Source organism: Callorhinus ursinus, unplaced genomic scaffold (assembly GCF_003265705.2).
Source record: "Callorhinus ursinus isolate GAN/ISIS: 27379988/994484 unplaced genomic scaffold, GSC_fseal_2.0 scaffold148, whole genome shotgun sequence".
NCBI classification, from domain to species: domain Eukaryota; kingdom Metazoa; phylum Chordata; class Mammalia; order Carnivora; family Otariidae; genus Callorhinus; species Callorhinus ursinus.
This window is the reverse complement of record NW_027397210.1, coordinates 40,313-67,961: the sequence shown is the minus strand read 5'-3', so window position 1 is coordinate 67,961 and position 27,649 is coordinate 40,313. Positions and strand designations below refer to the sequence as shown.

At 55.9% G+C, this 27,649-nt stretch overlaps 1 protein-coding gene and 1 non-coding gene across 15 annotated transcripts in view; both read left to right on the top strand.

Annotated features, from left to right (window-relative positions):
* Positions 1 to 27,649, top strand: part of EP400 (E1A binding protein p400) — a 97,763-nt gene that overhangs the window by 38,752 nt on the left and 31,362 nt on the right. For 12 of the 14 annotated variants that reach the window (XM_025861629.2, XM_073890400.1, XM_025861628.2 and 9 more), the window contains 19 exons: positions 850 to 1,040; positions 1,296 to 1,473; positions 4,432 to 4,568; positions 5,500 to 5,669; positions 5,919 to 6,093; positions 6,193 to 6,329; positions 8,501 to 8,687; positions 10,419 to 10,585; positions 11,917 to 12,086; positions 12,821 to 13,039; positions 15,078 to 15,242; positions 16,686 to 16,841; positions 18,043 to 18,137; positions 18,598 to 18,869; positions 22,283 to 22,485; positions 22,573 to 22,742; positions 23,889 to 24,085; positions 26,677 to 26,788; positions 26,957 to 27,100. In XM_025861629.2, the coding sequence (XP_025717414.1) occupies positions 850 to 1,040; positions 1,296 to 1,473; positions 4,432 to 4,568; positions 5,500 to 5,669; positions 5,919 to 6,093; positions 6,193 to 6,329; positions 8,501 to 8,687; positions 10,419 to 10,585; positions 11,917 to 12,086; positions 12,821 to 13,039; positions 15,078 to 15,242; positions 16,686 to 16,841; positions 18,043 to 18,137; positions 18,598 to 18,869; positions 22,283 to 22,485; positions 22,573 to 22,742; positions 23,889 to 24,085; positions 26,677 to 26,788; positions 26,957 to 27,100 (3,245 nt within the window). The remainder of the gene's footprint in view (positions 1 to 849; positions 1,041 to 1,295; positions 1,474 to 4,431; positions 4,569 to 5,499; positions 5,670 to 5,918; positions 6,094 to 6,192; positions 6,330 to 8,500; positions 8,688 to 10,418; positions 10,586 to 11,916; positions 12,087 to 12,820; positions 13,040 to 15,077; positions 15,243 to 16,685; positions 16,842 to 18,042; positions 18,138 to 18,597; positions 18,870 to 22,282; positions 22,486 to 22,572; positions 22,743 to 23,888; positions 24,086 to 26,676; positions 26,789 to 26,956; positions 27,101 to 27,649) is intronic. The other 2 variants (XM_073890401.1, XM_073890403.1) reach the window with 2 other exon arrangements.
* LOC112815614 (small nucleolar RNA SNORA49) lies at positions 23,569 to 23,698 on the top strand. The gene has a single exon (XR_003206028.1). It is a non-coding gene; the product is annotated as a small nucleolar RNA SNORA49 (small nucleolar RNA).

Sequence of the window (27,649 nt, the reverse complement as noted above, 5' to 3'; positions counted from 1 at the left end):
ATGACTCTTGATCTCAGCTCAGGTCTTGGTCTCAGGGTCGTGAGATGGAGCCCACCTTGGGCTCCATGCTTAGCGTGGACCCTACTTAAAAAAACAAGTAAATAAAATGAAATGAAAACATGCAAGTATGTTTAACGTGTAATTTTGTATTGCTAGGGTTTGGTTAAATTTTATGCTTTTTATTTTCATTTATTAATTTGGCACAATTATAAGAGGACTTGTAAAGGATGTAGAAATATTCTCCACATTTATAAAAGTCATTGTTTTTTAGACTTAGATTTTTATTATGTATATTCAGGGTAGGCTGTATTTAATGTGCTAGTTTTGAGGAGTTTATTTTACTTTGATTAGATGGTCTAAACAAATACATACCAAAAAAAAGTCTGTTTTTCCTTGTTTTCATTCCACTTGTTCTGATCATTAGACACAGATTCCTGTGAGCAGAGAAGCTAGGGGCTGGCAGGGCCAGAGGATGGGCTGGTGGCCTCCTTGCTTGCTGGTCCTTGGTGACGCTTGTGACTTTCCCCTTTCCTTGTGGTGGAGGGGTGGTCACTAAGTCCTTAGATGCCCATACGTCTATGGGTGATACCAGCTCCTGGTTTGCTACAGATTCTCCATCTTCACCTGACGGCTTTCCAGAGTGCTCCTATGTGTGATAGTTTCATGGGAGTTTATACCCATTGATCTGGGGAGTATTCTTCAGTATATAAAGTGGATTAAAAACAAAAATACTCCATTTGAAATATCTGGACTCTGTCAACTTTTCCCCTTTTATTTCTTTTCACCAATGATAAGTAGGCTCATAAAACTGTTGCAGCCACTGCAAATCTGTTTTTCTCTTGTTCACAGATGTGGAAGACGCCCCGGGTGATCGAGAGAGCCGGAAGGACGTGGTTCTCATAGACTCGCTGTTCATCATGGACCAGTTCAAAGCTGCAGAGAGAATGACTATTGGGAACCCTCATACAAAGGACGTCGCGGAGGTGACCGCTGTGGCCGAAGCTGTCCTGCCCAAGGGCAGTGCCCGGGTCAGCCCCACGGTGAGGCACCAAGCTGCCACGTGGGGGGCGGTGTCTTTCTGAGGCCGAGAAAAGGCTTGGTACTTCCCCATAGCTCTGTCCCAGCTGCGGAAGTTGTCAGGAAAAGTGAATACTGGCTTTGCTGCTTCTTTCACCTCTGGATCTTTTCTGTGGTGCTCTAGTAGGCTCGCCATTTCACTGATTTGACTTCACGTTGCAGAAAAATTTCGGATGATGATTTTGAGAAGTGCGTATTTGGCCCATGTGTTGCTACAGGTGAAATTGAATGCCCCATCTCTGTTGTACGGTGCGCTCAGAGATTACCAGAAGATTGGCCTGGACTGGCTGGCCAAACTCTACCGGAAGAACCTCAATGGCATATTGGCAGATGAAGCTGGGCTTGGTAAAACAGTACAGATCATTGCTTTTTTTGCCCACCTAGCTTGCAACGAAGGTAAGAGCTTGTCTTTTTGAAGAGTATGTACTTGCTAAGACTGCAGGCAGTGCATCCGGCATGAGGGTGGAGAGTGGCCTTTCTTTTTGCTCCTTTGCCCTGTGCTTCTGGTGCAAGACCCAAGAGAACAGAGCTCAGGAATATTCATTGCATGAACAAGTGAAAAACTTGTTGGCAGTTAACACTAGATCGAGCAACTCACCGTTACTCAGAATCTAACACACTGTGAGGCCCACCGGGCTATGTGACTCCAGGGTCCCCTGCCAGCTAACACCTGTGTGCCGAGCAGCTCTGGCCACGTGTCAGCCTTCCCCTTGCAGCAGTGGTGTGCATCCCTTGCCTCCTGGCCGGGCTCCACCACCTACAGCACTTTTGCCCCACTGCTGGGGTTCCTTAGGGGGTGCTGTCTGGACCTTGCTCGGGCTCGGCAGCTGGACCGCAGCAGACACAGAGTGCCTGCCTCCCCTGCAACGGGCTGTCCACCCCTGGACTCTTTGAACTCACATGACATTGGTCCAGGCCCCGTGGCCTCTGTATTGGCATGTTCAGGGATCTGCCCCCGCTCACGCCCTCCTCTCAGTCTGTGGGCCAGGTGCCTGCCTTGTCCCCTGCTCTGTGCCTTTGAGGCCTGTAGAAGGGCATGTGCCTGTGTCTCTAACACAGGACAGGGTCTTATATACAGGTGACCCTTGAACAACGTGGTGGTCACGGACACTGAATTCCCACACAAATAACAATCCACGTATAACTTTTGCCTTGCCCATAACTTAACTACTGATAGTTAACTGTTGACCAGAAGCTGTCCCGATAACTCAAACAGGTGACTAATATGTGTTTTGTAGGTTCTACGTCTTATGTAGTGTGTTCTTACAATAAAGTCAGGGAAAAGAAAATGTCGTTAGGAATATGACAAGGAAGAGGACATACAGTACTGTACATATCGGGAAAAAATCTGTGTGGGCTTATGTTGACCCGTGTGGTTCATACTCATGTTGTTCATGGGTCAGCTGCGGTGTTTCTCTTGCAGAGGGAGTGTTCCAGATGCAGATTGAGTGGGCTCCTGGACAGCCGACCAGAAGAGCCAACACATCTCTTCCCCTTGTGGAGTTTCACAAGCCGGGAGGGGACTCTTTAAATTAGGGAGGTGGCATCCTGCCACAGGTCTCATGGAAACCGCTGACATTCAGCAGACCTCTGAGATGGGGTGTGCAGAGGGTGATGACCACCCGCCCCGACTCGGGGAAGCTTCTTCCTCCCTCTCCCCGGGCTTGCTGCGCCTTTCCCTCACCATCACGAGCTAGCAGTGCCTCCTTTTGCCCTCTGTGTGAAAATCTTCATCAATCTCAGTCAGTTTTTTATTTTCTTTTACTTTTTCTTTATTTATTTTTAAAGATTTTATTTATTTGAGTGAGAGAGAGCATGAGTGGCAGGCAGAGGGAGAAGCAGACTCTCCGCGGAGCAGGGAGCCCGATGCAGGCCTCGATCCCAGGACCCTGAACCATTCAGGCACCTCCTCAGTTTTTTTTTTTTTTTTAAAGATTTTATTTATTTGAGAGAGAGAATGAGAGAGAGCAAGAGAGGGAAGAGGGTCCAAGGGAGAAGCAGACTCCCTGCCGAGCAGGGAGCCCGATGTGGGACTCGATCCTGGGACTCCAGGATCATGACCTGAGCCGAAGGCAGTCGCTTAACCGACTGAGCCACCCAGGCGCCCTCCTCAGTTTTTAAATACAAATGGATTGACACCAGGGCTCCTTATTTTCTCGCATTAATTTGTTCCTGTTTTCTGACCTAGTGTCATGAAATTTTCAGAGTAGCACTTTAAAATCTGTTTTAATAGATAGAGTTACTTCAAACTACCACCTTGCCTTACTGTCTTATTGTTCAGGTGGAAAAATTGTCCATTACTGTATGCAGAATAGTAAGAAATTGGAGGTAGCCTACATTTCCAAAAACAGGGGCTCTTAGTTCATCAGTTGAACAGATGAATGAATGAGTCCCTCAAAGTCTAGGTACCTGTCTGGTGCCCGTGCTGCTCCAGGCACCGGTCTGGGCATGAGGGTGAGGCTGTGAACAGAGCAGAGGCCCTCCCTCAGGAGGCCCAAACTGGGCCCCGACAGTGTCAGGAATAAGGGGCCTTGCAGAAAACCAAACGTGGAACAACGTTCTAAATGCTGGTTTTTAAAAAAATCGTGGTTCTCCTTGGTGGAGGAAAGGGCATCTGGGGTTGATTTGCATCTCTCTTCTCGTGGTGTGTGCCTGCTAAAGAGTTTCTGCCCTCTTCCCTCTGTCCACGTCTTTGTTCACTTCCCTCTTGGGCGGTTCTTCTGTCAGCCCGGGAGGCCGTGCTCTGCGCGCGAGCGGTACTGGCCACGGCCGCGTGTCCTGCATGTAGCCTTTCCAAGTCTGCCGTCTTTGCCTCTCAACGTGGTGTACGTCTCACTTAGAGCACTGAAGTGGGGATTTGTCTTGTGTATATTCTAATAATTCGAAGCATTATTTTTTGGAATACTGAAGTTGAAATTGTTCATTTTGGGGTGGTTTGGGTGTGTTCTGACTGGAGGCTGAGCCAACGTGCCTCACTTGGCGGTTGCCAAGGAGGGCTCCAGGCAGGGTCTGAACGCCCAGTCAGCATGCTTCCTTCGCTTTCTGGGCACTGTTCTCATAGATGCGCGTTCTTCCCTGTGCTCACTGTGGGATTCACTGTATTTTTGAATAAATACTTTCTTCAGCCCCCCCCTCAGCAGCTCTTTGTTGAGCACCTGCTGTGTGTCAGGCCCCCCCGCCCCTCGGCCGCAGGTCTGGGGGTTGCATGGTATGGAGGAGGACGCCTCCGCGTCATGCCTGGGGCCTTCCCCCGTGTACCTGCCCCACGTCTCTGCTCAGCACAGCGCCAGTTGTCCGGGCTTGTCAGATGGTTTTGGTTCAAGAGGAAAGTCCTGTCTCTTCTCTCCTTTGTAGGTAACTGGGGCCCTCACCTCGTGGTCGTGAGAGGCTGTAACATCCTCAAATGGGAGCTCGAGCTGAAGCGCTGGTGCCCTGGGCTCAAAACCCTCTTATATGTTGGCAGCCACAGAGAACTGAAAGCAAAGAGACAGGTATCTTATTTTAAACATGAAGTAAAATTGGACAGGAATGATCTTGTCTGTATAGAAGACAGATTTCAGAATGTCGAGATGTGTTTGTGTACTTGTTGTAAACCCCTGGCTTGTGAGACACTAGACCTTCAAGGCGTTCCTAGGTTTGGAGCCCCTTGAAAGCACAGCCTGCCCCTGCGAGGAGAGCCCCATGCACGCTGCTCCTCCCACGCCCGGCCATGGCCGCTTTCCTTCCAGAGCCATCCCTCCCACCTGTAGGCCCAGTGAGCGCCACAGGCGTGAGCGGGAACTTGGGGTGTGCTCCAGGTTCTGAGCTGGGGTCTCGTGAGGTGCCTCCCATGGGAACAGCCCCGTAGGGCTACAGGTGACGCGCAGGCCGGCCATGGGAGCAGAGCTGGCCGGGGTTTCTTCTTCCTGCCCTGTTCTGTCTAGCATCAGATTCTGAGTGAAAGTGTACCAGAGGCTACAGTTTTTCATTGAAAATAAACATTTGCCTCATTGTTAGACTGTTGTGTTGAGTAGTATTGACTGGAGAAGTGAGTACCTTGGGATGTAGTTTGTTTCCCTGTTTCTCAAAAGCTTACAAAGTAGTCTGTTGCAGCGTGGATGCTCCTGCTTGCCGTCCCCTTCTCAGTAGTTTCCTTACTCGGGTTGCATCCCATGAAAGCTGGTTCCCCTTCATGACGCTCTCTGGTGACCTGTTTTCCAGAAACCGTAGTTCATGCCTCAGAGCACCTTCTCGGTTTGTCTTCACGAGCACTGTAGACTCCCACAGGACAAGGTCCCGAAAACACAAGCTCTGCTGTCTGACACGCGGCAGGGAGCAGGCCGTGGCGGGCGGCACGGTCAGGGGCAGGTCAGGGTAAGCGGCGGCGGGCTGTGCGCCCGGAGGGGGTGCTGCCACAGGTGAAGCCTGTTCTATGTGCTGCAGGAGTGGACGGAGCCCAACAGCTTCAACGTGTGCATCGCGCCCTACAAGCAGTTCTTCAGGGGCTACGCGGCCTTCACACGCGTGCGGTGGCGGTGCCTGGTCATCGACGAGATGCAGCGCGTCCGCGGCATGACCGAGAGGCACTGGGAGGCCGTGTTCACCCTGAGGAGGTCTGACCTGCATGCCCTGCTCGGGGTCCTGGGTGTGGCTGGTGGAGGGGTGCGTGTGGTCATGGGCACACCGAGCTGCTTCTCAGCTACCCAGTTCCCTTCCCCTCGCTGAGTGCGTGGGGGCCGCAGGTCCCTTCCTGGAGGCCCTGTGAGCTTGTTGTTCCTGTCCTTGAATGTCTGCACGGGAAGCGCACCTCTGGCCAGCTTCCCGGGGTGCCATGGGCGCTGTCGCCTCTCACTCTCCCACAGCCAGCAGCGCCTGCTCCTGATTGACGCGCCCCTGCACAACACCTTCCTGGAGCTCTGGACCATGGTGCACTTCCTCATCCCTGGCATCTCCAGGCCCTACCTGCACCTGCCCCTGAAGGCCCCGAACGACGAGAACCAGGACTACTACCACAAAGTGGTCATCCGGCTGCACCGGGTATGTGCGGGCGGCAGCTGCGGCGCTGTGCCCTGCTGTGGGCTGGGTGTGGTGACATCATCTTGGAAAGGGGACGACGCACACTGGTGTTCTTCTCAGGTGACACAGCCCTTTATCTTGAGGAGGACTAAGAGAGACGTGGAGAAGCAGCTGACGAAGAAGTACGAGCATGTGCTGAAATGCCGCCTGTCGAGTCGGCAGAAGGCCTTGTACGAGGACGTGATCTTGCAGCCCGGGTAAGCCGGCTTCGCACCTGCGGGTCCTGCCCAGCTGGGGGCGCTGGGCCTCTGCCCTCACCTGGCCGTCTGTGGGGACGGCGTCTGGAACCTGCGCTCGTCCGGGCTCCGTGTACCTGCCCAGCTGACCCAGCACCGGCCTGGCTCCCGGCCTGCTCCCTGAATTCATGGGCGAGGCTCGTGGTGTTTCAGTCGAGGCTCGCGCAGGCCGCACGTGCCGCTTGAGCGGCTGGGCCTCTCCTCCCGGGGTAGCTGCCCTGAGGCTGCACGTGCTGGTCTTGCTGCGCCCCCTGGGCGCCGTCCCCTTGTGGGCATCACATCCTCACACTCATAACATCATCGGGACAGTGTGCGTGTGCAGAGCCTTTAGGACACGGTTTTGCCGTTCACATTGGTTTTTTTGGGTTAGGTGTGGAGAATTTTAGGACAGAACGTAAGTGTGCATTCTTACTCCCTGGTACGCTTTCCCGGTCCCTGAGAAATGGCATCAGTGGCGCTGCGGTGGCTGAGTGTTTCCGTGGACGGTAGGATCCGCAGAGCCCTCCGCGCCGGGTGGGCTGTCGGGCAGCTCCCCGTCCAGGTGCTGGCTGGAGGTTAGGAAGGGCTGGGTCGGTGGAGGGCGCTGCTCTCCTGCGGAAGGAGCCCCGTGCTCGGCTGTCGGGCTCCCCTCACATTCCTTCGCCAGGAGCAGACCGCGTTCTCAGGATCTCCGGGCCATCGCTCTTCAGGGCTGGGCCATGGGCATGCTGGGCTTGCCTTGGGAGCGGGCGGGTGCCGACGTCAGTCCTGCCTGTGGATGTGGGATGCTGGTGACCGCACACCTAGGCTGTCGTGTGGCTTCTGCTCCCGATGGAGCAGTAGGAAGTGACTGTCCCCCTTCGTGTCTCTGGGCCTCTTTTCCCCTGAATCGGTCAAGTCAAATGGGAAGTGTTGAGGTCGTCTCTCCCTGAGCTCACATTAGCTCCTGACGACAGGTGTCCTCGCTGCATGTTGATGTGATGGTCTGGCTTCGTCGAGGGGGTTCTGAGCTTCACTTTGGCCACTCTGTGGTGGCCGTGTCTCACGTTCCTGCCATCGTGAGGTGCACCCTCTTCTTGGCAGACCTCGTCTCCCCCTCCCTCCTGGGGGCCCCGCAGACCTGCCGTGTGTGAGCCTCTTCCCCTCCAGGGGCTTCTCTCGGGGTCCTGGGTCTCACTTGTGCTTTAGCCTTTTGTTCGGAAGCGTGTCCTTGTACAGACAGGTGTGACTTTAGATACCTCCCCCCCACCCCCGCTCTCCAGAGCCGAGCTTGCGGCCTCCGTGCGCGTCTCCGCCCTGCTTAGCCCCTGTGCTGTGGCTGAGAACTGCCTGTGGGGGCTTCTGCTGGCTTTTGGCACAGCCTGCCTACCGCCGCACTCCCGAGTGGCCCACGCTCTCCCATGGCTGCTTGGGCTGTCCCTGGAGCGTTGTAGACCTGCTCTCCCCAGGGCGACCCCAGAGCCCTTGCTCTCTGGGCTGTCCTATCCTCTAGCACCGTCGCCTGTCGCCCTGCTGCTCACTTGGAAGGCTGGCCGTTCTCTCTGCCCCCGTCTGTCCCTCCTTCCCACTGCGTCTGCCCCCGGTCTCTGTGGATCAGCCTGTCCTCCACGGCTCCTTCCCTCAGCTGCTGGGGGCACTGTGCCCTCCTCCTCACTTGGAGACCCTGGAGGTCTCTGCTTAGACTGTGCTGCGTGGTCCTGGTCCGCATGCGGTTAGCCTGTGTGTCTGCCTTCTTCGTGGCTGTGGGGCTGGGGCTGGCGTCCCACCTGAGGGGCCTTTCCTTCCCTCAGGTCCGGTGCTCTTGCCTGGTGGTGTCCTCCCCTGCTCCACGGCACTCAGCACCATGGGGCGGAAATCCGTCACTGCTGTCCACGTCGAGTGTCGTCCTCCACTGGGAGGGGAGGATCAGAGGGGGAGCTGCGTGCCCATCTCACCCCCACTGCTGGCTCCCTGGCCCCCCAGCCTGTTCCGGGGGGACAGTGAGTGAGTCGGAGAGCCAGAGCCACCTGGAGGGCAGTTGGGACGTGAGCTTTGTGAGAGAACTCATTATTAAAGCAGAACTGGGGAGAGCGAGGCAGTTGTGTGCTCTGGACTCAGCAGCGCACACAGTACGCACACTGATGGTAGTGCTGGTGTTTTTTTCCTGAGAGCAGAACCCAGGAGGCGCTGAAGAGTGGGCACTTTGTGGACGTGCTGAGCATCCTGCTGCGGCTGCAGAGGATCTGCAACCACCCTGGGCTCGTGGAGCCCCGGCTTCCGGAGTCATCCTACACGGCGGGGCCGCTGCAGTACCGCTCTGCCTCCCTCATCCTCAAGGCGCTCGACGGAGACTCCTGGAAGGTACGTGTCTCCCCGATGTCGGTTCCACACAAGTTGCAGCTACCGTGGTTCCGGGAGGTTGCTTTCCACGTGCTCATCCTGTGTTTTGGAATCGCCTGGTGCTGGGTAGCCTTCGGCTGACACGGGGTCTGCATCTGCAGTTGGCCCGAGCGGGGGGACAAGCCACGGCTCGGAAATAGCAGGGGAGGGGTTCCTAGTGTCGCATGTGCTGTCGGAGCAGGGGAAACGGCATGGCGTGCGGGCTGTTTGGAGGGGAGCTTGGTCCCCACCACGGTGAGGCCTGTTGAGGACACGTGGGTGTCTCAGTGAGCGCCGTCATGGGCCACTCTCAGGTCTTCGGTGAGGTCCTCCTCCTGAACTGTGCGCGTTTGCGGGGCCCTGATATGTGCTCTGGGCCCAGAGCCCGCGTGTCCCCCGGCCCCCACACTGGCTGGGGGGCTTTGGGCGGAGCGCCCTCAGGACAGGGACAGTCGTGCGCTTCCATGGCCGTTGTGTGTGTTGAATCCATGGGAAGAACCTTGTGTGTGCCTGGCTTCCGAGAACTCAGTGTGTGTTAAGTCGTGGTGTTTGTTGTCATTTGTTCGGCAAGCCTTGAGGTGTGCTGGGTGTCCAATAGTTTTCCAGCCACTGGGACAGCAGTGAGAAGACAGCTGAAACTGCCTGCATTCATCACCGCCGATTCCGGAATATTCCGTCATTGCCAAGAGAGAACCCACAGACATGAGCCATCCCTCCCGTTCCCCTGTCCCGCCCCTCCCTGGCCCAGGCAGCCCCGTACCTGACCTGCCTCGTGAGTCCACCTCCTCTGGACTTTGCGTACAGATGGAATCCCTCACCACGTGGTCCTTGTGTCTGGCTTACTTCATGGAGCGTAGTGCTTTCGGAGCTCATCCGGGTTGTGGCGTGTGTCCCAATCTCCCTCCTTTCTAAGGTTGACTCGTGTTCTCTGGTGCGGAAGGGTCGTGTTGATCTGGTCATCAGTTAACGGACTTGGGTTGTTTCCACATTTTGGCCATTGTGAGTAGCGTCACTGCAGACGTGGATGGACTAGCTTTGTGTAGACATAGGTTCCATATTTCTTGTGCACATATCTAGACGTGGAATCGTAGGGTCATGTGCCTACTCCATGTTTAACCTTTTGAAGATCAGTCGGGCGGTTTTCACACCCCCACACGTGTACAAGGACACAGGAGGGCTCGTCGGCACCTGCCGTCCTCGTCCCCTTTGATGCTCAGCGTCGCGGCGGGAGTGCGACTGCACTTTCTCGTTAGAAAAGCACATGTGGGGCTGCTGGGCATGCGGGGCATCTGCCCCAGCTGGGGATTCAGGCAGTGTGTCCTGCCCGTTGGAATGCACGTCCCCACGGCTCTGGACCGAGTGACATGTCGCGTGCCCACCTCTGCTTCCCTGTTACGCATGGGTCTCTCCCCCAAGGCGCCCCTTGTCGACGTGGCCTGGCTCTCGCGCTGTCTGGAACCCCCTCCCTGTCTGCCGAGTCCAGTCTCTCTCCAGGCATTGCCTTCTCCATTCACAACTGCCACGTGGGGTGCTCCTAACGATGGGGACACTGAGGCATGCTGTGGTCCAGCAGCCTGCCTGAGCCCTGGAATGGCGTCAGGGCGCATCCCAGGGGGCAAGGCTGTGCAGGCCTGGCCGTCCTATCAGGAATGTGCTTGGGTTCCCATTTTCCTCCAATCTCCCAGAGCAAAACTTTGCTGTTTTTCTCCTTAGGAAACAGATCTCTCTATATTTGATCTTATCGGCTTAGAGAATAAAATGACTCGCCACGAAGCAGAATTGCTGTGTAAGAAGAAGGTGACACGGAAACTCATGGACGAGCTGTTCACTGCGCCACCCCCGTCAGGCAGGCCAGCGGCCCTGAGACTGAAGCCCAGCAGGTGCGTGGCCTGGAGCGTTGCCTCCTGCTCACCAGAGTCCCCACCTGGGTTCTGGCTGGCCCTGAATCAGCCATGGGGTCGGTGATGTTCCCCTCCCTGGAAGGACCCAGCCCCACAGCCCCTCACGGAGAGCTGGGATGTGTGGCTGGAGCTCACACGAGGACCCGGCTGTGGCTGGGGGAGGGGGGGAAGAAACGGCCATCCTCTCACTGGGTTGCCTGCTTCTGGAATCTCTGCTGGTGTCCCTAGTATCTGTGGGGCAGCTCATTGCATGTGGCCTGTGTGGGCAGTCTGCACCCCGGGTGGGACGGTGTGGCCCCTCGGCCTCCTAAGGGACAGCCTGGCGGTGCTGGTGAAGCAGCCCTGGGATGCGGGAGGTGTGGGCGGGGTCTGTGTGGGGAGGAGGTCTGGCTGCTCTGCCCGGTGTATGCTCTGGTGGCCGCTGTCTCCAGGCAAGGGTGCACTCTGGGTGGTGGGCAGAGGGCTCCACCCCTGACAGCAGCACAGGGACTTCTGAAGGACGCCGGAGTTTGTAGGTGCCACCTGGCTGGGAGGGGCAGAACGCATGAAATGATGAAGTGGAAATAAATGACTTAATAAGATAGGTTAAATCCAGCAAGTTGGAAATACAGAACACGTCACGGTTGGGTTGAAAATGAGAAAGAAACAAGAAAAGAGAAGTTTAGAGAGAAGGGGCCAGCTGTGCAGATTGGTGCCCGTTGCCATTGCCTGTTGTGCACGTGCCCTCCCCACCACCGTCCGCCTGACACTCGGGGGGGCCTGCAGTGCTCCGTTAGATCCGCACGTGTGCCGGTGGGGCTGCGGCTCTCCTGGGCCGGCCTGATTCCAGGTCGTCGGCTTTCTCCTGGCTGTTTCTAGCTGGTGCCTGGCATGGGGGAGTTGAAAATAGACAATTCCTGCCATTACGGTTTTCCAGGTAAAAAGGTTCTAAAGAGTGTTGGGTGGTAACACCCGAAACAGCGACCATGGGTGTGGGTCCCCGCTGGTGGTGTTAGCCCATCACCTTCAAGGCGCCGATACCACTTCCAGCCACCGTGACATGTGCTGTCTTGTCACTTGATTGTTGGATGTGGCTTCCTGCCCACTCCACTTGCATTGTACGCAGTAGCGCCGTGTCCCCCAGCTTCGGGGTAGACGTTGCCACTTTGTGTCCCGAGGGTGGTCAGCACCTCCCCCGGACCTGTGCTGAGCTTCTCGGTGCCTGTCTGGAGACCCAGCCCCTCTCTGAGCTGCACCGGGAGTCAGGACCGTCACCATCTCTGGCAGCCCAAGCCCCCCGTGTCTCAGTGGCGCACACGCCTTCTTGCCAGGTTGTTTCAGCCCGTGCAGTATGGCCAGAAGCCCGAGGGGCGCACCGTGGCTTTCCCCAGCACACACCCACCCCGGACAGCAGCCTCTGCCACAGCCACGGCCACTCCGCAGGGCCACGTGCGAGGACGGCCACCGATTGCCACGTTCTCTGCAAATCCAGATGCAAAAGGTATGCCTCACGTGCTGGCGTGCCCTCGGGGTTACCGAGGGTGTTTGTGGATGGAGCGTCTGGCACTTCCCCTGCCCCTGGGGACAGGCTGCCTGCTCCAGACTACACCTCACGTGGCTCACCCAGGAGTTTCAGGCCTTTTGGTTTGTTGAAACTGGAGTTTTTCCTCGAACAAGACGCCGCAGTCTTGGTCGAGTCGCTGTTGGCATGCTGCTGAAGGTGAGCCTCGGCAAAGGCTCTGTTACGCAGGGACGTGCGTGTCCGACTGTGCGTGGGAGCTCAGGAAGGCTGCTCTCGAGTGTGGGGGCCCCACTTGCACGTAGCCCGACTGTCACTGTGAAGAAGGGTAGGGCTGACTGGCAGAAGGTAACGGGATGGTGTTCCAGCCTCCGTCACTGGCTCCTACGCGTCCGGCCCGCCGTGCACGTGCAGCGCTGCCCCGGGCTTGCGGGTGGGGTGCAGCCCCGTCGGACCGGCTGGCTCCCAGCGCTCCGTGCCCTGCGGAAGCGGATTGCGTGGCCTGCTGATGAACTCGGAGAACACCGCACAGCAGATAGAGAAAGTTCCAGTTCACCCCATAAACCACCCCCCCACCCCTTTTTTTAAGAGAGGGTTTCTCATCTGAGAGACTTTAATGAAATGTTTGTTTTGTTTCTTTGAAATTCGGGTTTAAAATACTGCATTTCGTGAAGAACCTCTAACGGCTTTGCACAAACAAACCTTATCGATTGCAGTGGCGGCAGCCCCGTTTCAGACCTCCCAGGCCTCCACCGGCGCTCCCGCTCCGAGACAGCCGCCCGCCTCGACCTCCAGCGCAGCACCTAGCCCAGCCCATCCTGCGAAACCGCGGGCCCCGCCCCCGCCCCCGCCCCAGGCCCCCTCGCACCCGGCGGGGCAGAGCGCGCTGCCTCAGGGGCTGGTGCTCACCTCGCAGGCTCAGGCGCGCCTGCCCAGTAAGTGGCCTCGCCCCTCCCGGTTCTGCCACGTCTTTGCCACGGGAAGTTGTGTTCCGATCAGCGTGTGTGAAGAGCCTTGCTGTCCACTCCCTTTGTCTCCCTAACCCCACGCCCGGGCTCTGCCTTTCGCCACGCTGTCGTTTCTGGCCCTAGGTGTGCAGAGGGACGCCCTCTGCAGGGCCAGCGTCAGGGCCCTTTCTCCTGACCCCCGGACATCAGCTCTGCTTTCCTCCCGCGCATGCTCTGCTGGTGTGCTGACCGCCTCACTTCTCCTTAGTGTCAGCCAGAGGCTGGTTCCGTCGGCCACGGGGCTCAGCCCGGGGAGCAGGTGGTACTCAGGCGAGAGCCCGTAATGTCCTCGCCAGCGAGGGAACCGGTGCCGGTTGTTAAAAACCACGACTTGTTTTGACTCTTTCGCTTATGATCACATTGAAGCCTGGAGTGAATTCCTGCTCAGCTGAGACGTCTCATAATAAATTGGTGATGAAAGCGTCACAATATTACTACATTTCCTTAGGTCTTTTTACTGTGACCAGTGTCATTAGCATATTTGCATATCTTTCATGTGCCCCTGCTGATCGGGCTGTAGGAAGTGCCCTTAGGCAGACGGTCGTAGGCACCGTTTCTCAGACGTCCCCTCGAGCACTTCGTTGGTGGCTGTGACCAGTGTGTGGAGGTCTCTCTGGGAAGCTGGGGGGCGGATGTCACGGGGAGACCCCGAGTTCGGGCTAGTCTATTGTGACGAGACCTTGCTGCTTCCACTGCCAGGGAGTGAAGAGTTACAGTCCTGCTGGCTGCCTGGGGGAGGGAGCCCCTGCACGGGTGACATTTCTGTTTGCCAGGGACAGGTGTTGCAGGGGCCGTGCCATGGGAGCTGAGCTCGGGCAGAGCCCCCTGCTGCCCTTCGCTCTGTGTGGACGGAGCAGGGCCGGGGACTCTGTGCACACGCACGTCTTGGTGCCTCCTGTCGTCCCTCCTGTGCACAGCTTCTGGGGGCAGGGCCTCTGGGTTTCTTCCTGGTCTTCTGCTAACTGTTCTCTGTATGGTGTCACTAATCATTCTGGCATGGATTTCTTTGAGGGGAGCGTTTATGTTCCACTATCAGCCATGGGGGGGGGCAGAACGCTGTACCCCTGGCGTTCACTCAGAGCCTTCAGGTAGTACCTTTCTGAGCCGAGTGCACAGGACTCCATCCGAGTTATGTTTTCACAAACGATGTGTTAAGCAATGTCGAGTCTGGCATTTGTTCAGTCAGCGTTCTAGATCGAATCCTACAGTCTAGTCCAAGTTAGCGGGAACCTTTATCTCTTACAGCTACGTTTGTGTGATGTGTTTACGCTAGTGACCCGTTCTCTTACACTCGGAGGGGTATAATCTTGTGTACCTCTGTGCACTGAATTGGACACGTACTTTTTCACATTTTGAAAGTTTTCTAAAGAGGTTGATATTAGAGGGGCGCCTGGGTGGCTCAGTTGGTTAAGCGACTGCCTTCGGCTCAGGTCATGATCCTGGAGTCCCGGGATCGAGTCCTGCATCCGGGCTCCCTGCTCAGCGGGGAGTCTGCTTCTCCCTCTGACCCTCCCCCCTCTCATGTGTGCTCACTCGCTCTCTCTCATTCTCTCTCTCTCTCTCAAATAAATGAAATCTTAAAAAAAAAAACAAAAAAAAGAGGTTGATATTTAGTATATGATAGTTCCAAAGTATATTACAAATAGATTTCTGCTGTATTTGACGTTTGCTGCTTTTTCATTGGTTGGAGAGAAAAGTAAAATGGTAGTTTGGTTAATTAAGATCTGATATCGAAAATCTCTACCAGTTCTGATTAAATAAATTAACCATTAAGATCCAATATTAATTTTCTCTTTCTATTAAAATGATTATTTTCTGAAAGCGTTAGGAAGCAATACCTAAGAAACGTTTCCATGACGCTTCCATTTACCACAGACGGTCATTCTGGACGACAAATGGTCGCCAGTAGAACAGTGGCAGACTTCTCCCAGAGGTTTTAACCCCGTCTTCCTCTGCATCTCCACAGGTGGGGAGGTGGTCAAAATAGCCCAGCTGGCTTCCCTGGCGGGGCCGCAGAGCCGGGTCGCCCAGCCGGAGACCCCGGTGACACTGCAGTTCCAGGGGAACAAGTTCACCTTGTCGCACAGCCAGCTTCGGCAGCTCACCGCCGGCCAGCCCCTACAGCTGCAAGGTAGGGGACAGCGCCCCGTGCCCTGCTTTTGGCCTGGTCTCTCCCCTGCCGCTGCCACTCGGGCGCGTCGGGCAGCCCTGGGAGCTCAGGTGCCTCACCTGGAGACGGCCTGCATGAGCCTTCCCTTGTGGGGTGTTGAGAGGGCCGGCCGGGCAACAAGCAGAGCACCTGCTTGCCTGTGGTGGACGTGTGCTGTGTAGCTGGTACTGTTTTTTTTTGACAAAACAGGCTCTTTGGAAATGTTGCTCATTTTTATATTTTTTTATTTTTATACTCTTTTCAGTAAGTTCTGTGCCTGGTGTGGGGCTTGAACTCACGACCCCGAGATCAGGAGTCATAGACTCCACTGGCTAAGCCAGCCAGGTGCCCCAAATATTCCCTATTTTTAAAATCAAAATAGAGATATTTGTTACTTTTTAATTTTAGTGTGAAATAACTTGTCCTAGAACCACCACAGGACTAGCAAATTATGTAGAAGCTGTGTTCTTTCATGTACAGGTTTTACAGCATCGATGCCTAGATCAAAGCCTCTCAGGCCTTTGTCTGCGCATGACGTATTCCTGTGGTAACTGCTTTCAACTGCTTTGTCAGAAGATGGGCAGTCCGAGGGGCACCCTGGGATTAGCCCTAAGTGACTGGATGGTAGCAGCTTAGAGCTTGAGCCCCCCTTGGCTGTGGGCGTAGGCCACACGTGGCACCCACAGCAGCACCCCCGGGACGGGGTATGAGCCACGCTTGTAAGCCCACGCTGGGACGCTCCGTACGGGCGCTGGAAGGTCACACACACCGGAGTGGAGGCCCCAGGAAGCCTGCAGCAAAGACAGCTTGTAATTTGGCCTAATTCCCTGTTCTTTCAGTTTTCTGGCCACAGGGGTAAGGCCATCTGTCTATACCTCCGGCAGGCTCTGCTTTGCGCGGAACCCGGCATGGGGACGTTCCTCCAGAGTAAACGATGTCAGACTTCGTCACACAAAAGGCGGAACGTGGTTCCTTAATTAAACCAAGTGCGGAGAGAGCTGAGCTTTGAGGCCTAGAGGGCGTGTTTGGACGTTCCTTCATCGGCTTCACGGGCCAGCCGGTACCACGTGTGATCCAGAGCTGGGACTCTTGCCCTGGCACTGGCTTGGGGCCTCAGGCAGGCCTGACAGACCCATCCTGGGTGCCTACCGCATTGCCCGAAGTCAGGAAGGGCAAAGAATAGAGGAGCATTTGCTTGACTTTAAGTAGAAGTGACTGTGTTCCTTAGTTTTCCATTAACCGTCAATGAAATACTCTCATTTTTTTCAAGTAACTGAACTCTGCGCTGCCTTGTTGGAGTAAATTTGAATTTGGATTTTTGGTTTGTTGCTTCATTTGTTCCTGTATGTTTGGATGTGCTGCGTGTAGCAGGCAGGAGGAGGCACACGCAGCCCGTGACACCTCTTGGTGCTCTTGTGATTGCAGGCAGCGTTCTTCAGATTGTATCCGCCCCAGGGCAGTCGTACCTGCGACCGCCAGGCCCAGTGGTGATGCAGACCATGTCTCAGGCGGGCGCCCTCAACGCCCTGGGAAGCAAGCCCCCGGCCGGCGGCCCAGGCCCGGCCCCCGTGACTGCGCCAGGTAGAGTGTCCTGAGCGGGAACACTTACGCGTTGAAGCTTCTTTCTGTGAGACTTTGCTTCTAAGGTAACAGGGAGCTGTTTATGATTTGTGCCCGTGGCTACGTCTCAGAAGCTGCAAATCCCGCTGTGACGGTCTCTGCTCTCCGCAGACGGGCCACTGTCAGCCTGGTCTGTTTTCTCTCTCCTTTCCCTCTGAGAGGAATCTGGAATATGACTGGTCTCCACTCGCCTAGAGTTTTTTCTTTTTGTTCTGACAAGAAGCTTGGAATCATGAGAAATTTGGTTTGCTAAGGTCACACGGACATTTAGTGAGCGTGCTAGAATTTCCCCTGGGACAGGTAATGAAACAGGATTTGGGCCCTTCTCCATCTGGCCCGTCCATGGCCTGCTTCCCACCGCGGTCTGGCCCTCCCAGACATGCCTAGCCTCATGTGGTCTGCTGAGGAGGTTGGGCAGGCGGGTGGGGTTCGTGGGTGGAAGCAGCAGGGGGACCCCTCCTGACCCGAAGCCCTTGTCCCTGCTCAGCCCCGGTCTCTGTCTTGTCTGTGGTGACACTGGGAGGGGCCGTGCCGTGGGGTCTGGAGGGCAGCACTTCTGTGTCCTAGCCGTGGCGCGCGTTTCCACCTGTGGCTGGTTCTGTTCTCCAGGCCCCCTCCCACCCCACCAGAGCTGCTGCTGGCACCTGTCCCCCCAAGGCAGTAGCCACCTCCCCCCCCCAGCCGTCCCCTGAAGGGGCTGTCTCACCCCAGGCCCCGTCAGCCCTCAGTGCCTCCCGTGCAGTCTGTCAGAGCACGTGGCTGGCCTGGCTGCCGGCAGTGGGCCGCTGGGGTGCGGCGACAGCCCCTTCCTGCTTTGGGGGACGTGGGCAATGCCGACCCTGCTGGGGGCAGGCGGGCAGCTGGAGTCCAGGGCATGTGTGGGCATGTGTGCGTGGCCACGTGGCTGCAGCGCCGAGTGGTAGGCATCGAGGATGATCTCGGGCCTCAGGTGTGCGTGCTTCCTCTGAGCGTGCGCACTGGGCACTGACCAGTGGAGAGAGACAGGCCCATGGCTTGGACGACGGCCGGAGAGCGGAGTGCTTTGCGGGCGGTCCTGAGTGATGAGGGCTTGAGTCAATGCGTTGGGAGAGTGAGCCGCCCGAGGACGGGTCTGCAGAGCCACCGTAGCTTTGCGTTCCATCTCCTCCCTCTTGCTTTGCAGTTGGTGTGCCTGGGCGAGTGGCGGTCAATCCCTTGGCTGCTGGAGAACCTGGAATGGCCCCCAAACCAGCCTCCCCTGTCGGAGGGCCAACCCAGGTACGGCCCCTACCCACACCGGTACTGCGTGGGGCCCGGGCCCCTCCTGCACCCCTGGAAGTTGTTTTTCAGAAGCTGCTTGTTGGGGGGACGGTTGTGATATTTAATGGTGTTGTCGACGTACATGCCTTTGAAAGCACATCATCCCTCTGAATCCCAGAATTTGACTTTAAAAACACATTTCATGACAAAGGAAACCGGGTTTCGTGGTTACAGAAATCCTCTTCCACGTTTTACGTTTTCATATCCATCTCCCCGGCATTAGAAATCTCACCGTGTCTGGAGAGAGGCTCTTCAGTTAGAGACACACATTGAGGCACACAGACGCCTCCTTCCTGTGGCGGTCTGCCGTAGAAGGGGACGCGGGTGTCTCAGGGTCACCGTGCGCGAGTGACACCACGGGGCTTGGCGAGACCAGGCCCTGGGCCTCAGTGACAATTTTTAACACTTTCCCACGAAGGAGGAGAAGAGCAGACTTCTGAAAGAGCGACTGGACCAGATCTACTTTGTCAACGAGCGGCGCTGCTCGCGAGCCCCCGTCTATGGCAGAGATTTGCTGCGAATTTGTTCCGTGGTCAGCCGAGAACAGACACCTTGGCCCGGGGCTTCTGACAGCAGTCAGCGGAAGGGTGCCGGGCCAGCGAGCGCTCACACGTCGCCCTCAAATGGTCAGAAGGACCTGATTTTGACGCTGGCCCAACGGCAAGCCTGCCTGCAGGATGTCATCGACAGGTAGGGCAGCCTGCGTGTGTGCCTGCGCTTTGCTCTCCTCCACGGGCTCCCGCGGGCCTCCGGCACTGCTTGTCGTCCTGTCACGGAGTCTGTTCCCGTCACCTTCTCCGCGAGCTATTCTCAGACGTCTGTCTTGAATCATTTCCTGGGTCTTCAGCTTTGGCACCGGCGCGTCTTTCCACCCTCCAGGAAGGCTTTGTGTCCTGAGGTGGCTTTCTTTTCCCTTGGGCACTGGGCCGGTCCCCGGACAGCACTTGGGTGAACGTTGGCTGGCCTGGGTACATTCTGGGTACGTGGAACAGACCACTGTGTGGTTGATGAGTTTTTCCATGTTCTTTTAAAGGAACACTTTATTTAAAAACCACATGAAAAACTTTACATTGCATGGTGAGAAACGTGTATTTAAGAGTTAAATTCAGAAACTAGCTCTAGGAGAGAAAACAAAAACAGAGATGCTATTGGGCCAGCCCCGCCCCCCGCCCACCGTGCGTCTTGGCTTCCTCTTTGCCCCACCTAGTGTCGATGCTGTTTGCACTCCGTTCCCTGCTTTGAGCACAGGTCAGGTCCAGCCCGAGGATGGGTTTTCTTTCCCTCTTCTGCTCTGTGCACGTGGCCGAGTGTTTATCGTGGGGACCCGGCAGCGCTCCTGTGGCCCGGCTCGCATCCACCGCATTAGCGCGCAGAGCCCTCCTGCTGCCCTGAAGCCCTGTGCTCCGCCTGGTCGCCCCTCCCCATGAAACCCCGGTAACCGGCAACCTCTTTACTATCCCCTAGCAGTGCCTTTTCCAGAGTCGTATCGGCTGCGGACTCTTCAGATGGGCTTCTTTCTCTCAGCGAGGAGCGGTGAAGTTTCCTCCATAGCTTTCTGTGGCTTGACGGCCATTTCTTTTTAGCTCCCAATAACGCTCCCCTCTCCGGATGCGCCCGTCTGTCCATCACGTACTGAGGAACGTCTTGGTTCCTTCCAAGTGTCGGCAGTCACGGACGAAGCTGCTGTAAACGTCCATGTGTAGGTTTTTGTGTGAACGTAAATTTCAGTCCATTTGAATAAAACCCAGAAGCGTGACTGTGCGATCATCTGGTGGGAGTGTGTTTCGCTTTGTAGGAGATGGTCCAGCAGACAAGCTGAGTGCGCCCTTCTGCACCCCCAGCAGCAGCAGCAGCGAGCGCCCCTGCAGCCCCTCGTCACGTCCCTGTGGTCCGTGCTGCGGGTCCTGGCCATTCTCACACGCGTGCAGCGGTGTCTCGTGGCTGTTGTGATCTGCGTTTCCTGGAGGGCATACCACGCGGAGCCTGTTTTCGTAGCTTTATGCCACGTGCGTCTCTTTTTTGGAGAGTTAGGGTTTTTGGCCCATTTTTTAAATGGGTTTTCTATTGTTGGGTTTTAAGAGTTCTTTGTATGTTTTGGATGACAGTCCTTTGTCAGAGGTGTTTTCCACACTTTCTCCTCATCTGTGGCTTGTCTCCTCGTGTCATTGGCTTTCACACGGTGGAAGCGTTTAGGTTTGCTGAAGTCCAGCTCTCTGTCCTCCCACGGGCCATGCCATCGGGGTTAGGCCTGGAAAGTCATCTTTGCCTCCCCCTCTCTCCGGGCCCTGGTCACCCGGGCTCGCCCTGCGTCCTCTTCTGGGGGCCCCTTGGCTGCATCCCCTTTAGATCCACGGTCCAGTCTGAGTTGGTGTTTGTGAAGGGACGAGGTTTATGTCTAGATTCATTTTTCCCCCGTTTAAAGAATCTCGTATTTCAGAAAATCTTCAGATGTGTATAAGCAGAATAATGCAGTGAGCCCCAGTGTACCCATAGCCCACTTTCAACACTTACAGTCTTGTTTTACCTGTTGACTGCCCCGAGGCACAGACTATTTACAGCAAGTTCCGGACAAACACGAGTTCCTGTATAAGATTTTGTTGTGCTCTGAAAGAAACACAGTCGCCGTACCATTATCACACTTAAAAAAAGAACAGTTTTTAGTACCGTTAAGCGTCTGTTCCACACGCACGGTTTTGGTTGTCTCATAAACGTTTTTATGGTTCACATTAAAATCGCAGTAAATACGTAGCAGTTGACTGATACATGTCGTGTAGCTCCTAATCTGTAGATTGTGCTTCTAGCTTGCCTTTTTTTTCCCCTTGCTATTTATTTGTTGAGGAAACCTGGTGGTTTCCCCTGTAGAATTTCCCAGAATCTGGATTTGCTGAATTGGTTGCTCAAGGTATAATCTGACATGTTGCTTTGTTCCCCGTGTTGTCTGTAAATTGCTGGATTCAGAGGCTTGATCAAATTTATGTTGGTTGGTGGTTATTTGGGGTTTCTTGGGTAGCGCTGTTAGGAAGCCAGGATGTCTGGCTGAGTCACGCTCGTGTGTTTGCGTGTGGGTGTCCACTTGTTCCAGCACCATTTGTTGAGAGATGGTCTCTGCTCTGTTGGGAGAGCTGACGTGACTGTCCCTCTCTCCGGGCCCTCCATCCCGCCTGTTCCCTCACCAGCACCGCGTTGTCTCGGTGATCCCTGTGCCTTTACAGAGAGACCCGGTGCCAGGCAGTGTCCCTTGTCCAGCTTTGTTCTCGTTCGGTATTGTGTGGGCCTTCCGGCCTGTGGCTTTTCCATGTTAGCCTTAGGTTCAGTGTGTTGGTAATCTACAGAGTAACTGGCTGAAGTTTGGATTAGGATTACACCAAATGTTTAGGTCAGGTCGGGAAGAACGGACGTGTTGGCCGTGTGGACTCTTCAGATCAGTGAACGTGGAATTGCTCTCCATTTATTTAGTGCTTTGATTTTGTCCACCCATGTTTTGGGGCTAGATGGCCTTTTTGTTTGCGTGTGGCAGGGAGCAAGTCAGGGAAACGCAGCTTGAGCTGACCTCCAGAGTGAGGCTGTCCTGGCGTGGGTGGCATCCAGAGGTCTGGAGGGCATGCGTCACATACTGTAATGGCCCATCCGAGTCGTCATTGTGCTGCTCTCGGCAGGGCCCCTTCCTGCTAAGTCTGGCTTCCCTCCTGGTGGCATAGTGGCTGTACCAGCTCTGGGGTTCGTATTCTCCCCCCAGACCATCCTGGAGACGCAGCACCTGCACCCCCAGATTCCCATCAGAACACACGAGTTTCATGGGGAATGCGCCATCTCTGTGCCCTTTCCTGCAGTCTCCGGGGGTGCCCTGCGCTGATTGTTTCCATCTGGGGGGTGGTTGTTGGCCAGGACTGGCAGGACCCGCCCCCATGGTTGCTGTGATGGATGGTGTGGGCCAGCAGCCGTGTCACCCCGGTGGTGACTGTAATTAGGCACCCTGGCTTTTCTGACCATTCCACCATTGGAAGTTTCTGCCCGCTTCCTTCTTGAGCTGTTGCTTCCTGAGATGAGCTGCTGGTGGAGACACTGTGGGCAGCGTGTGCGACACAGTGCTTTCTGCTTCTCAGGGTGGTGTGTGTGATTCCTCCGGTGGTGGCTGCACCCCCGTCCTTGTGGGTGGCGAGGCCGCCATCCCTCTACAGCCACAGGATGAGGATCTTGAGGCACTGCCTGAGAGAGCACACGGCTCCCTATGCACAGCAGCTGCAGCGGATGACCGCCCTGCGCTCCCTCCGGTTTCCTGAGCTCAGATTGGTCCAGTTTGACTCAGGTACTGCGGGGCTCCCGTCTGCACTGGCCTTGAGGTTGGCCTTCCTTGCCTTGGGTTGTGAGAAACCTGATGTTGTCCACTCCGTAGGAAAGCTCGAAGCTTTAGCCATCTTACTTCAGAAGTTGAAGTCTGAAGGACGTCGAGTGCTGATCTTGTCACAGATGGTTCTCATGCTGGACATTTTAGAAATGTTCTTGAACTTCCATTACCTCACCTACATCAGGATCGACGAAAACGCCAATAGCGAGCAACGGCAGGTAAGGGAGAGGGGGTTCCCTTTGTTCCCGTCGGCGGTGCAGTGTCGTCCGCATGAATCTGCCCTCTCTGCCCTGGCTTCTCAGAGCCGTGTGAGCGCTGGGCTGTGTCCGGCCCTTCTGAATGAGGGGAGGGGCCGCTCCACGTCCTTGGGCTCTAGCGAGTCTGCAGCCCGTGCGTCCTGTTACGGGGTGCGCGCTGTTACCGGGGCGTGGTGGCCTGCGGCCATAGGGAGCGGGTCGGCGCGCTTGAGGCGCAGCCAGGGGGTGAGAGCGTGGGCACAGCCCCCACGAGGCACCCTGTGAGAAATGCAGGTCACAGGCGTGCCCCTGTCACTTGTCAGAGTGGCTAAGGTGCGTTGCTTGGGTCAGCACAGCGAGATGGGTGATCTCACGCCTCCTGGCCGGCGTGAAGCTGCACAGCTTTCTAGGAGTCAGGCTGATGGTGTGGGGCGTGCGGCTCCACCGCTCCTCCCTGGAGCCATGCACACATGCAGCCGCAGAATGGGTCGCTAGGTCGTGCGTGCGCCGTGCTGCTGGGTGGCGCCGTCCCGAGCGGCCGTGGGCTGGACTGCACGGCGGTCATTAGAGTGCTCAGCATGGGGTGTAGTGGCACAAGCAGAACGCTCCTGCCGGAAGCAGGCTGCCAGCCCGTGTGAGCCCACACGCGCGCACACCCAGAGGACCTAGAAGGAGGTGCAGCATGGGGTTGGCAGACGGGTTTCCTCGGCAGTGATGTAACGGATCACACGCGGACTCCCCGGGAAGAAGAGGGGTCCCTGTGACAGTCGGGTTTGGTGCTGAGATCACTGCAGGGCCTGTTTCCCTGCTCCCTCAGCCTTACTCCTGGGCCTTTTGCTGTGAAGGCCCTGGCATTGCCTGAGGGTACAGGACCGAGCACACGTCCCTCCCCGGGAAGACTCTGTGTTCTCCTGGGGCCTACGGGTTGAGCTGACAGTCCATGTCAGGTGGGAGCTGACGTTTTCCTTTTGTCAGTGAGGCCTGGCATGTGCAGAGTGTGGGGGGTGTCTGTGATCAGTAAGCGGGAGAGGGCCAGACGTTTGTTCCTGGCTGGTAGGCGTCAGAATGTGCCCCAGCTGTGCCCGCTTTGACCAGGGGAGCTAACCCGAGAGCTTTACTTCATCTCAGGAGCTGATGAGGAGTTTCAACAGAGACAGGAGGATTTTCTGTGCAATTCTGTCGACTCACAGCCGCGCCACAGGCGTGAGCCTGGTGGAGGCCGATGCGGTGGTGTTCTATGACAACGACCTGAACCCCGTGATGGACGCCAAGGCCCAGGAGTGGTGCGAGCGGATCGGGAGGCGCAAGGACGTCCACATCTACAGGTGAGGGTGGCGGGCGCGACATGGAGTCCGTGGAGGCCTGGGGGCAGGAGGGTGCTGCTGGGGCTCAAGTGTATGCTACAGCTTGTTCCAGAAGTTTCTGCCGCATCGTTTGTTTTTTCTGAGGCAGACTGCTTGCTGCTTTGTCTGTTCTTTCTTTAGGCCCAACATTTGCTCGGTTTATTATAATTGGTTTGCTTGAAACTGATCGAATTATGTTGCTCAGACGCAGCTGTGCTGTGCACTCGACACGCACCTGTCGTGCACCTGACCCCCAGGAGGGCGGTTTATATTTCAGTGTTCCAGCTGGTACCTGGCTTGAGTCGTCTGTCAGTAAAAGTAGCGACTGAAAGAACTCAAATCCGTGGGCACTGCCTGTAGACACAGAGGATCACTGGCCCCTCACATAACCGAGGAAAGTGGAGGAGCCTCTCCCCTGTATTTCTGAACCTGCTGGAGCATCCATCGTGGTGTAATAACAGTGGGTCTCTGATACGTGCCTGCACCAGACGGCCCTGCCCCCGTGCATGCTGGTGTGTGCGCGGCGGCACCGTGTGCAAGGCCTCCACCTGTGCAGGTGACCACTCCTTCCACCGAGGCTGAATTTAAGTAGCTGCATTACTGCCTCTCTGAGGTTCAAGGAGAAGTATCCCTCAGAGATAGAAGTTAGTAACGTTTGCTGTACGTTTTTCCACGCATCCTTCTAATTGTTTAATGGCTCACGCGACAGTCTCATTGAATCCCCTCTTCTCCCAGTGTTGTGTGAGCAACGTTTTTCTGAGTGATGCTTTCAGCAGTTACTGAAATCGTTGACCCATTAGCAGTTACTAGCCAGAAATGGGAAAACTATTTTATTCTCAGTAACCATAATCCACAAGTCAGGAACAGTCTTGGCAGTGAAGGTGCAGGATGTGTAGGAAACAAGAATCAAATTGTGCAAAACGTGATAAGATGGGAGTTGGAGACTGAGCTATGTTCTGGCACGGGAAGACCTGGTGCGTAAAATGTCCTCCCCCCGAAGCGACAGTAACACGCAGAAGAGTTTTCAGGAAAGCTGTCATGGGGGTTTGTGTATGTGCATGCGTGTGTACCTGTGAGTGGATAAAGTGGGTTTTATTTGTTTTTATTTATTTTCAAAGATTTTATTTATTTGACAGGGAGACAGAGCGCACACACATACACGCACAAGTGGGAGGAGGAGCAGCAGAGGGGGAAGCAGGGAGCCCACTGAGCAGGGAGCCCGACGCGGGGCTCGATCCCAGGACCCTGGGACCATGACCTGAGCCGAAGCCAGACGCTTAACCGACTGAGCCACCCAGGCGCCCCTCCAAATACCTTTAAAAACCACTTTATCCAGGGGCGCCTGGGTGGCTCAGCTCGTTAAGCGTCTGGCTTCGGCTCAGGTCATGGTCCCAGGGTCCTGGGATCGAGCCCTGCGTCGGGCTCCCTGCTCAGCAGAAGCCTGCTTCTCCCTCTCCCACTCCCCCTGCTTGTGTTCCCTCTCTCGCTGTGTCTCTCTCTGTCAAATACAATCTTAAAAAAAAAAAAACTATACAGGTGTATATGGAGTGAGAAGTAGCGGATATAGCCCCAAAAACATACAATTACAAAGGTTGCAGTGGTGAGGTGTGGGGGAAGGCTCGTCGTTGGGGGCGAGCAGTGAACAGCGCGAGCGTGAGCCAGCAGGGTAGGGTTCCAGCTTCGTTGGAGTGCAGGTCGTTTAACGCTTGTTGCTGACACCGTGGACCGTGAAGGAGAGCTGGGGTCGGAGTGTTGTGCCCGCTTTATGGCCAGAACACCGGCGCCAGGGTTAGGCACGCAGGTGTAGAAACAAAGCGGCGGTCTTAGCATAGTATTGAAGAGATGATACGTGTGGCTTGAAGGCATCACTTTAGCCAAACAGAAAGCTTGGAGGGAAGGATAGGCAGACATACCTGACTGTAGTAAAATGAAAACTTAAGTTTTGGTTTTGCAAGAAGATTCCATAAACAAAGCTAATGCACAAATAATAGATTGGGACAATTATTGGCAATTCTCACAACAGACAGAGGGTTAGATAGCTCATATAAGTTGAGAAGAAAGATAAATGAGCCCTTCTTTGAGAAAGGGAGGAGGCACCTGAGCATCTGAACGGGCCAGTCCAGCTGCCCCCACGTTTGGTGGGACGCCCAGGCTCGGAGGCAGAGAGTAGGCAGCTGCGTGTGTGATGGCCTTCGTTACGCGCCCAGACGGGTCGGCAGTGGGCATGGCTGCCAGCGGGGTGCTGGCCGAGGGAGCGCCTACCCGTGACTGGGGCCGTGGGGTGGTTGCACTGTTTTGACATCAGGTTGGCAGGGTCTGCTGAACTGGAGATTGTGTGTGCCCTTTGTCCCCAGCATTTCCCTCCAGGGACCCTGGCCCGTGGCGTCACTGGTCACTGTAGCTTGTTTACACGGCGCAGCGGGAGCCAGAGGATGCCCATGCTTGGGGTACAGCCGTACCCTGGGCATTGAGCAGCCACTGGAACCGTGCCACCAGGCCCCCCCGCACCCCAACTGCTCGTGGCGTCGTGCTTCCAGGCGCCCGTTTACCGTACACGTGTCTATGTTTTGTAGGCTTGTGAGTGGTAACTCCATTGAAGAGAAGCTGTTGAAAAACGGAACCAAAGACTTGATCCGGGAAGTAGCCGCTCAGGGCAATGACTACTCCATGGCCTTCCTGACACAGGTACCCATCAGTGGCCTGCAGTCCTCCTGGTTGCTGTGTGATGGCCGGGGGCGGGGTGGCGTGTGTGGATGAGGAATTGCCAGGCGGTTTCCCTGGTGATGCAGTCTGACGCTCAGGTCAGGTGCTGGCCCATTTTCAGCTGGACACTAATGTGCGTTTCGTGTGCAGCGGACCATCCAGGAGCTGTTTGAGGTGTGTTCTCCCACCGACGACGCCGGCTTCCCAGTGAAGGCAGAGGAGTTCGTGGTCCTCTCTCAGGAGCCTTCTGCTACAGAAATCATCGCGCCCAAAATTGCAAGACCTTTCATTGAGGTGAGGACAGATCGCCTACCCTGGAGGTCACAGAGGATTTGCCGCACCTGCTGTGGGCCCTGAGCACCCTGCCTGCTCTGCAGGCCCCCCTCGCTCAGCCCTGGCACACCCTGCCTGCCCGCTTTCTTTCTCTTATGGGCATTTTCGTCTGGAAAAGCAGGTAAACAGCAGTGGAGAGTCTGGGGGCCTCAGGCACCTGCTGCCCAGCTCAGCGGCCATCCCTGTCCTCATCGGCTCTTCCTGAGCCACACTGCCTCCCCTGAGCCGTAGCGAGCGGCTGGTGGCAGGGAGCACCTCGCCTGTCCTGTCTGCCCTGCCCTGCCTGGCCCCACGGCCTGCTGTCTCGGCTCCTGTCTGAGAGGCGCCCCGTGTGCGAGTGTAGATGCACACCCGGTTCTGAGGACAGTACAAAGGAGAACGTGAACGATCTTGTTAATACCTTTTTATGTTGGTTGCTTGATGAAATAACATTTGGGTATATCTGGTTAAATAAAATACTGCCATTTATACATTCACGTGAGCTAGAGATGCTAGATTACGTGGCTTGTG